The sequence below is a fragment of the Alosa alosa genome, chromosome 5 (genome assembly GCF_017589495.1).
Source record: "Alosa alosa isolate M-15738 ecotype Scorff River chromosome 5, AALO_Geno_1.1, whole genome shotgun sequence".
Taxonomy (NCBI): Eukaryota; Metazoa; Chordata; class Actinopteri; order Clupeiformes; family Clupeidae; genus Alosa; species Alosa alosa.
Genome location: NC_063193.1, coordinates 26,009,095 through 26,019,566, shown reverse-complemented (window position 1 = coordinate 26,019,566; position 10,472 = coordinate 26,009,095). Strand labels below are relative to the sequence as shown.

The following is a 10,472-nucleotide window of genomic DNA, read 5'->3' as shown; positions in this document are numbered from 1 at the left end:
TGTGAAAATCGTTCTATGTGCATTTATTTACATGTTCAGCATATATTTATATGACACTTTGTTATACAGGAATACAGGAAGTCTCCTGTACGTATGTCTTTAGGTGACAAACAAAGTATTGGCAAATGTCAGAATGCAATCATTCACTCTTAACTACAAAAAATATATATATTATGGCATAAAAGTATGATGATGACAAAGAACAAGTATTCGATCAGGAAAATAACCATAATAAAATCCATAAATACAAACTAATATTTGTCATGTTTCCCTTTCACAAGTAATGTGTGTGTGTGTGTGTGCCATGTCTGGGTGTATTAAGGTAATAAATGAATCTCCGCAGGAGTTGCCATGTCAACCACAGTAAACAACCATGACGGCAAAAAACCCTCTTGTTACCATGGTTCTGGGACAGAATTATTTTTCTGTTGCGAAAATTAAAAACTTCCCAGGGAGAATGAATGTTATGTCTTATGTTTGTGTGTTTTTCTTCTTATTTTTTTCTTTTTTTAAAAAAGGCAAAGAGGTGACTTCAGTCCAGTTTTAGCACACGCACGAATACTTAAAAAACCAAAAACAGAAACAGAAAAACAAAGAAATGAAACGAAAAGAAGTGAGGAAAAGGAGCAGGACTAGACCACGTCTCTTAGCACGCCGTCACTCAGCCTCTCCATATAGTTCCGCAGCTCTTTGGAGTCGTTGAGCTCCACGTCCCCGACACACCCACTGGATGTCCCCTCGATCCCGATCGATCCCGATCCCGCCGATCCCGATCCCGATCCCGATCCCGATCCCGATCCCGATCCCGATCCCGATCCCGATCCCGATCCCGATCCCGATCCCGATCCCGATCCCGATCCCGATCCCGATCCCGATCCCGATCCCGATCCCGATCCCGATCCCGATCCCGATCCCGATCCCGATCCCGATCCCGATCCCGATCCCGATCCCGATCCCGATCCCGATCCCGATCCCGATCCCGATCCCGATCCCGATCCCGATCCCGATCCCGATCCCGATCCCGATCCCGATCCCGATCCCGATCCCGATCCCGATCCCGATCCCGATCCCGATCCCGATCCCGATCCCGATCCCGATCCCGATCCCGATCCCGATCCCGATCCCGATCCCGATCCCGATCCCGATCCCGATCCCGATCCCGATCCCGATCCCGATCCCGATCCCGATCCCGATCCCGATCCCGATCCCGATCCCGATCCCGATCCCGATCCCGATCCCGATCCCGATCCCGATCCCGATCCCTCCCGATCCGATCCGATCGATCCGATCCCGATCCCGCTCCCTATCCCGATCCCGATCCCGATCCCATCCCGCCCGGGGCTCGTGCTGAAGGTGGTGAACTTCACGCCGCCCTCCTGAAGGTGGTGAAGTTCCCCTTGGCCTCTTTACTGCCCCCTTGGCCTCCTGCCCCTGGGTCCCTTTCCTTTACTGCCCCCTTGGCCTCCTGCCCCGCTGGCGTCCGGCGAGCGGCGCATCTGCCCCTGCACGTGCTTCTGTAGCCCCGGGACGCCCCCTCCGCCGTTGAGCAGCTGGCTGCCCTCCTCCAGCGCGCCCAGACTGCTGTCCATCACCAGCACGCCCAGGCCGGTGTCCTCGTCGCGGTGCGGGGAGAGGCCCAGCTCGGCGCCGCCCTCGCTGCCCAGCCACACCCAGTCGTGGGCGTGAGGCCTCGCCGCCCCCCCCTCCAGGCCCCCCTCCTCGGCTCCTCCCAGCTCCTTGTGCGGGTACTTGAGGGCGTACGAGACGCAGTTGATGAGGAACACCAGGATGGCCAGGCAGAAGACGCCCAGCAGCGCGTACATGCCGATCTCCAGGTCGGTCAGGCCCCGCGCCGTCTGCAGCAAGTCTTCGTCGGTCAGGCCCTCGTCATCCTCGCCGTCCATGTTACGTCCTCGCGGCACGTCCACCTGCATTTGCAGAAGAAAGAACAAAATAGAACATGATATACATTTACTGATTATTCTACATTATGCGTGTGTCCCTTTGAATACATACAATGAATACTTTGTTACATACTAAACAAATGCATTTGAATATTGTCCTTCGTTTACTGCCTCAGGACAGTCTATTATGAGCTTAACCCACACAGCCAGCTAATGTAAACAGTGCCTCTGAGGAAACCCGGCCTCGGCCATACAGTACGCATTTCTAATGAGGGAGCTTGAGTGTGTGGGTTTTATCAAGGCTGCTGCTAAACGAGCCGCAGGCTAACTGGTACTTAGTTTACTTAGTGCCTTGCTATTCATTTGGGCGGATGCTTTTATCCAAAGTGACTAAGATACGTCAATTATTACAAGGGCCAGTCTCCCGGGAGCCACTCGGGGTGAAGTGCCTTGCTCAAGAGCACAACAGGAGGCGCCAGGGATCCAAGCCATGACTTTTTCTGTCTACTGGCTACTCCATTCTAGCCCGGCTCCTCATCCACTGCCCTACCTCTACGGTAAGCAAGAGAGGACAGGAGGCACGGGAGGTGCCCGCAGCCAATCAGAAGCAAGGGATAGAGAAACAGAGAGACGACAGCATTTCAAATCAGGACCCTAGACTGGTTGAATATGGAAGACTTCGGAGGCATTTGAGCAATCCTGTCAGGAGCAGATTGACTGAGGCAGCCTCAGCATAATTTGTGCTCTGTGAGAGTTGCTCATGTGCACAACAGTGGGGAGAGCGCGGAATTGATGTTTAATAGGGAGGACTGTCAACATTTCAGAAAAACAAACAACCACAGCACAAACAACAGAAAGGAATTGAAATGTCACAAGCTTTAGTCTTATCAAATGAGACAGTTTGGAAGCTCTTCAGCGGGTGTTATTCAGTAGTAATTACAGTAGGGACTTTAAAGTAAACAAAAGCTCTGTCTTTGTGTGACTATTATAGTTTCATAATGATCTTTTTAAAAAATTCTATATTTGGGCTTTTCAGCCTTTATTTATTAGGACAGTAAAGAGTGGACAGAAGAGTGAGTGAGAGAGAGATGAAGAGTGGGTTCAGGTCATGACCTCAGTGAGTCATCGTGGGCACTGACACAACCTCTTCCCTACTGGCTATTAATCTTGAGGCTACCTAAAATGGAGTGGTTCCAACACGGGTCACAAGGTGAATCCTCACCTGTGCTGGGAAGTCAGCAAAGTCTACGGGGAGCTGGCTGCCGTCGTCCGACAGTTTGTCCCCTCCCGGCCTCCGTAGGATGTTGGTCCTGGTGGTGGAGGCGGCGGTGGTGCCGAGCCGCCTCATGACGGCGTCGCTGGCGTCTGACACGGAGCTGCCGTAGTGCACGCTGGCCGAGGACACGGGCGGGGGCCTCCGCTGGGGCGGCCGGTTCATGGGGGGCCCTCGACCGCCATCACCGCCTCTGCCGCTGTCCTCGGCCACCTCGGGGGGTTCGGGCGGGCCAAAGCGCACGCGCACCTGGCACGTGCCCGAGGCCAATGTGGCGGCACGGCGCGGCTTGTGGCGCTGGCACGTCTCGGGCACGCTCAGTTCCACCCGCAGCAGCAGGCCCTGCCCCTCGCCCTGCGCCACGATGACCGGCCAGTGGCGCGAGGAGGATGCCAACGAATCGGTGCCCGCCGTGTCTCCAACGCCGGTGCCGGGTGACCGCGCCTGGGTCTGCACCTGCACCACCGTCTCGTCCAGGGACGTGGCACTCAGCTGGAAGCTCCCGGGGTCGTAGAGGTCGAGGGGTGCGGCCGAGCCGTCGCTGAACTGTAGCCAGACGCTAACCAGTGCCTCCTGGAGGACATTAGGGGAAAAACAGCAGAGTTGAGACTGACACTGAACGTGAGACTGACCTCTCACCATACATCTGTTCACACTGGCATTTAAATAAGCCCAAACAATGTCTGCACAATTCAGCTAAATTACTGGTTGCGAGATAGGGTAATACCAGTAATTTTCTGTCAAGATGTCAAGAGTATGATCACTCCTCTTAGCATAATAAACATAACTGGGCTCTTGAGCATGGTTTGCTGCAGTGGTGTTGTGTGCCATGAGAGCCATTTGCTCATGAAGGCCATAGGTTCATCAGCAAATGGTAAAGACTTCAGTGCTAGGTGACTGGTTCAATTTGTCTGAAAACTTCAAGGTAAGCCTGCCTCAGTATGCCATGTACACACTCTGACTGTTTCAATTTACTTTCAACTTTTTAGTTTTTATTCTGTTGTATTAGATAATGTGTGTGTGTGTGTGTGTGTGTGTGTGTGTGTGTGTGTGTGTGTGTGTGTGTGTGTGTCGTGCGTGCATGTGTTTGTGTTTGTGTGTGTGTGTGTGTGTGTGTGTGTGTGTGTGTGTGTGTGCATGTGTGTGTGTGTGTGTGTGTGTGTGTGTGACTGTGTGTCTAACAGTCAGTCAGTCTTTTCTTTAGAGCCCACTTTGACAAAAATTGTCCTAAAAGCAATAATTTATAAATCACTCATTGTGAATGTCAAACAGGATCATTAATGGATTGAAATATTATGAATGTCTTGTATCTAAGGAAAAATGCGGCAAGTGAACAAGAATGTCAAATAATGTTTTGAACAGTATTTGAAAGACAACTGCATCCTGAACTCAAGGAATAAAATAACTTTCTTTTTGTATCCTCCATCTCTTATGTTTTGTTCCTTTCTGACAAAGACTGCTCTGTGGAAAGCATATACAGAAAATGGGATTATTTCAATAGGGTTTTATATAATGGCCCTCATAACTCCCATGCCTGCCGCGTTCCTTTGCACCCGCGCTGTGTTCGCTCAGAGCACTACCTTCAGTAGTAGTACTGGTCCTCAGATAGAAGGGAGCAACAACAACAACATTACATTTATATAGCGTTTTTCTCGACACTCAAAGCACATCACATGGAAGGGGTGTCCTCACTAATAACCACCACCAATGTGTAGCACCCACCTGGGCTCACCACACACCTGTTTGAGGTGGAGAGTGAGGGAGTGAATGAGCCAATTACAGTGGGGGATGATTAGGGGGCCAGATTGAATGAGCCAGGTTGGGAATTTAGCCAGGACACCGGGGAACCCCCTACTCTTTGCGATAAGTGCCATGGGATCTTTAGTGACCACAGTGAGTCAGGACCTCGGTTTAACCCATACCTGTCAACATTTAGCTTACCAAAAACGGGAGATTTTTTTTCTGGGGGTTGGGGATGCTGTTCAGTGTTTATACCGGATCTGTGTTTGCATATTTAATACGTTTCATACACGTGTTTCAACACTGCATTTCGGTCGTTGCTTTTACCTTACCATTACCTTACGCATGCCAGTTGCTGTATGTATCCACCAGCTGCCTGCCTGCAGCCTACTTCCAAAACTCCAAAGCTGCTTGCTGTCAGATTTGGTTCCGAGGGAACAAGTTTAGTGTATCAACAACACTCAATAACAGTTTATGTGATGTGTTAATCAATTAAATTCCCAACAATTTCACAACAGCTAGTTCTGGAGTAGGCCATTCATCTAGCCCACTTGCTTACGACGAGGCTGCGCAGTTGGCACCCGCTTCCTTATTTGGGTTTTGGGTTGCCAGGTTTTAGCCTATGACAAAACGGTTGAAATTGAAACTAAGTGATTGTGTATGTGTAGGGTGTATTTCATACACAATCTGGCAACCTGAATGCATCAATGATTTTAAAATGAAGTTTGATGGCCATGCAAATTACGGGAGTTTTCCGGGAGAAATAACAAAATGGGAGGGTGCTGGGAGATGACCTTGAAATACGGGAGAAACCCGGGAAAAACACAGTGTTGACAGGTATGGTTTCATCCTTTCATCCGAAGGACGGCATCTCCTACAGTACAGTGTCCCTGTCACTGCACTGGGGCATTGGGATCGATCTTTTTTGGCCAGAGGGAAGAGTGCCACCTACTGGCCACCCACCAACACCACTTCCAGCAGCAACCTTGCTTTCCAAGGAGGTCTCCCATCAAAGTACTAACCAGGCCCACATCTGCTTAGCTTCAGTAATTCATTGGTCTGGCTGCAGGAGTAGAGAGTACAGTAAGTGCATGGTAGGTACTGGTCCTCAGATAGCAGGGACCATCAGCACAGCTTAGGGTTAAGTTTAAGTTAGTCTGGTTCCCTTTTTTCTCTGTATGTTTACATCAATGCTGGCGCCTTCATGCATCTTAAAAATGACAAAGAAGTCCGCACACTAGACACACTAGTGAAGTCCGCACACTAGACACACTAGTGAAGTCCGCACACTAGAGCTCCATTATTTGTTTCTTTTTATTCACCACATGTGGCGTTTCGGGACACACTGCCCTTCCTCAGACGTAAGACCGGTACCTAGCAGCCCATACTTATACACACTGCCCTTCCTCAGACATAAGACCGGTACCTAGCAGCCCATACTTATACACACTGCCCTTCCTCAGACATAAGACCGGTACCTAGCAGCCCATACTTATACACACTGCCCTTCCTCAGACATAAGACCGGTACCTAGCAGCCCATACTTATACACACTGCCCTTCCTCAGACATAAGACAGGTACCTAGCAGCCCATACTTATCCTATTTGAACACCTGACATCACATGATGCAAGTGATTAAAGTGCCGAGTGCAAAGTGCTTCAAGTGCTAGTGTGCAAAATGCAGTGTGCAAAAATGCAATAAGTACAATACAATACAATAAAGTGCCAACGTGCAATAAATAAAAGCCCGGTGGCTGTTCATTTTACTCAGTGCTCTCACAATCTGTCTTCTAAAAAAAGCGTTTTGGATTTACACACTGGACACTCAAGCCCCTAGAGGAATGAATGAAGAGTTTGACTTGCTCCCCTTTCTATGAACTGACCTTGGCCTTTTTGGACTGTTGTGTTGATCTGTAGCATGGTGTAATATCTTTCTGATCCTGAATTCTAGTCTGTTAGCTTTGTCCTGATCGGTTCCTTCTTTGATGTTGTTCATGTTGTATATATCGCACATATTGATGTGTCTGCCTGTAACATTTATGTAATTTTTGGATTATTCACTACTCCTCAATGTGATCTAGTGGTACTATCTGGTATGAGTGCATTGAAATACTGTTGTGCTTTGTGTTATTTATTGTACGTTGGCACTTTATTGTATTGTATTGTACTTATTGCCTTTTTTGCACACTGCATTTTGCACACTAGCACTTGAAGCACTTTGCACTCGGCACTTTAATCACTTGCATCATGTGATGTCAGGTGTTCAATTAGTATAAGTATGGGCTGCTAGGTACCTGTCTTATGTCTGAGGAAGGGCAGTGTGTATAAGTATGGGCTGCTAGGTACCGGTCTTATGTCTGAGGAAGGGCAGTGTGTATAAGTATGGGCTGCTAGGTACCGGTCTTATGTCTGAGGAAGGGCAGTGTGTATAAGTATGGGCTGCTAGGTACCGGTCTTATGTCTGAGGAAGGGCAGTGTGTATAAGTATGGGCTGCTAGGTACCGGTCTTATGTCTGAGGAAGGGCAGTGTGTCCCGAAACGTCACATGTGGTGAATAAAAAGAAAATAATAATGGAGTTCTAGTGTGCGGACTTCTTTGTCATTTTTATTGTCACTTTTTGAGTCCAGCACCTACTTTTTTAACATTTAGATGTGCGCACCTTTTTCTACATTATTGGCCTTCATGCACCTTTTAATGGAGCATAGGGAATGTACTGAGAGAGATGGATAGAGGAAGAGAGAGAGAGAGATAGGAAGAGAGAGAGATAGAGAACAGGAAGGGAAGAGAGACAGGAAGAGAGGGTGAAGAGAGAGTAAGAGAAGAAGAGGAAGAGAGAGAGAAAGAGAACAAGGGAAAAGGGGAAAGAAGAGAGAGACAGAAGAGAGAGAGAAAGAAGAGACCATGAAAGAAAAAGGAAAAGAGAGTGAGATGAAGTGGGAAGAGGAGGTAAAGAAAAAGAGAGAAAGAGTGAAAGTGAAAAAGAGAGAAAGAAAGAGTGATAGAGTGATAGAGAGAGAGAGAGAGAGAGAGAGAGATACTGGCTCTGGTTCTCTCCAGGAGAGATCTAAGGTATGAGAGGCCGTTCTTCAGAGACAGCCCAGAGGGCCAGATTAGAGGGAGATAGGAGATCAACACTCTACATCAACAGCCCTATTTATTTAAAGACATGCAGAGGGGGGATTTGCTTCACACGGATGTCTCAAATGCCAGTGATAACTGTAGTGTGTGTTTGTTTGTGTTTGTGTGTGTGTGTGTGTGTGTGTGTGTGTGTGTGTGTGTGTGTGTGTATGTGTGACTAGAGGGCTCTCCTGCACATGCAAACACACGAAACACACAAAAACACACAAATCCTTGAGACACGTAAGAAATCCCAATGCCACTTTATAATTAAAGAAGAACGAAAGAAGTACATGAAGATCACATATATACTCATGCAAACACACACACACACACACACACACACACACACACACACACACACACACACACACACACACATATATACAGTCTCTATCTCTTTTTCTCTCTCTTGTGCACAGGAAAAGTGGTGAGAGAGTAAGAGATAGAACACAGGAACAGATAGGGAGAAAGAGTGTATAAAGTGGAAAAAGACGGGGGGATGGGGTGAGAGAAAACGGAAGAGAGGTGAAGAGAGAAACTGGGGGAAGCGAGGGAAAGAGAGAAACTGGGGGAAGAGAGGTGAAGAGAGAAACTGGGGGAAGCGAGGGAAAGAGAGAAACTGGGGGAAGAGAGGTGAAGAGAGAAACTGGGGGAAGAGAGGGAAAGAGAGAAACTGGGGGAAGAGAGGGAAAGAGAGAAACCAGGGGAAGAGAGGTGAAGAAGAAAGTGGGAAAGAGAGGGAAAGAGGGGAAGAGAGGGAAAGAGAGAAACTGGGGAAGAGAGGTGAAGAGAGAAACTGGGGAAGCGAGGGAAAGAGAGAAACTGGGGAAGAGAGGGAAAGAGAGAAACTGGGGGGAAGAGAGGGAAAGAGAGAAACTGGGGGAAGAGAGGGAAAGAGAGGGAGATGATAAAAAAGCCAGATGGGTAAAAGGAAAAAAAGAGAGAGCGTGATAAAAAGAAAGAGAAATCTATAAAAAGTCCAACGCAGCAGCAAGACCTATTTGCTCAGATTGCCTCTCTTTTCTCTCTCTCTCTCCCTCTCTCTCTCTCCCTCTCTCTCCCTCTCTCTCTCTCTCTCCTCTCTCTCTCCCCTCTCCTCTCCTCCTCTCTCTCTCCCTCTCTCTCTCCCTCTCTCTCTCCCTCTCTCTCTCTCACACTGCACATCCTCTCTTTCTCTCCATTCTTTCTAAAGGGTACCGGAACATTCTCCTCTCTCTCACTCTCTCTCTCACTCTCTCACACACACACACACACACACACACACACACACACACACACACACAGTCACACACACGTTCACACACAGGGACATCCATTCTTAACCCAAACTCTCATTATCTCTCTCCCTCTCTTTCTTTCTCTTTTGTTTTCCATCTCTCTATCTATCCCTCTCTCTCGTACACACACACACACACACACACACACACACACACACACACACACACACACACACACACAAACAAACATGCCTGAAAGTGTCCCTGGCTACCAGTAAATATTGAGCTTCATAAGGTGCGGCCTGTTCTCTCTCTCCATTGATCCCGGACGGTCAGACGTGCTCGTGTTGAAGTGCGGCGCGGTGATTAGCCCTGTCAAATAGCGGATAATTGCACTGCCGGTCTCACATTACGATGCGATGCCCTGTCTGATTCCGCAGCCCTTGGCTCTCTCTAACGACCCTTTAATTAACCATGATGCCAGTAACCAGGGGCGACGCGCATTCTTTAAGACCTCCACTTCACACACATCAGTGGGGAAACCCAAATGTGCACTACACTGTCATCTTCTGGCCATACTTTGACAGGGAATGCTTTTGATTAAAACTTCCTTAGTCGCAATATAAAGTTATAATAGTTATAAATATAATATAGTGGCAAAACTCTCTGAGGAGATGGGTTGGGAAAGTAGAAACAGTGGGTTACAAATTAAGAGTTTGTTTCCAAAATGCTATATCTCCATTTTTAAAAACATTAAAAAGTCATGCTATTTATGTGTGTATTTCAGGTAATATTAATCAAATTGCAGTTGTGTTGATAAAGATATATCAAATAACAATACCCAAATACAGTTCTACTGAAATTACTTGGAAATCAAAATAGAAAAAAAAGTCTCCAGTTACATATCAATTTACTTTCCTCTCACTGCTACATTTTAACACATGGGGTAAGAAATACAAACATTCAGTGGGAGAATGAACAATGTTATCTCATGAATACAGTCAGCAATAGTCTACAAGTGGGTTTATTAATGAGGACATCCATGAGAAGCTGTGAGCGTGTTAATGAACATGTTTGCTCACTGAGCATGCCAAAGCAGCTCTGCCTGACAGCTTTGTTAAAATATTCATCACAAAATAAGTAAATGTGCCTTTGTGAGAAGATTCCTTAATTGTCAGGCAAAGATGTTACCGTAGTTTGGATGGAGATACATTTA

The 10,472-nt window shown here is 47.6% G+C and overlaps 1 protein-coding gene across 1 annotated transcript in view; it reads right to left on the bottom strand.

Annotated features, from left to right (window-relative positions):
• Positions 1-353: 353 nt before the first annotated feature.
• The window catches only part of si:dkeyp-14d3.1 (transmembrane protein 132C), a 309,004-nt gene continuing 298,885 nt past the window's right edge, over positions 354-10,472 (bottom strand). The window contains 3 exon segments of the mRNA XM_048244531.1: positions 354-1,376; positions 1,470-1,928; positions 3,127-3,750. Of these exon segments, the coding sequence (XP_048100488.1) occupies positions 633-1,376; positions 1,470-1,928; positions 3,127-3,750 (1,827 nt within the window). The 3' untranslated portion in view covers positions 354-632.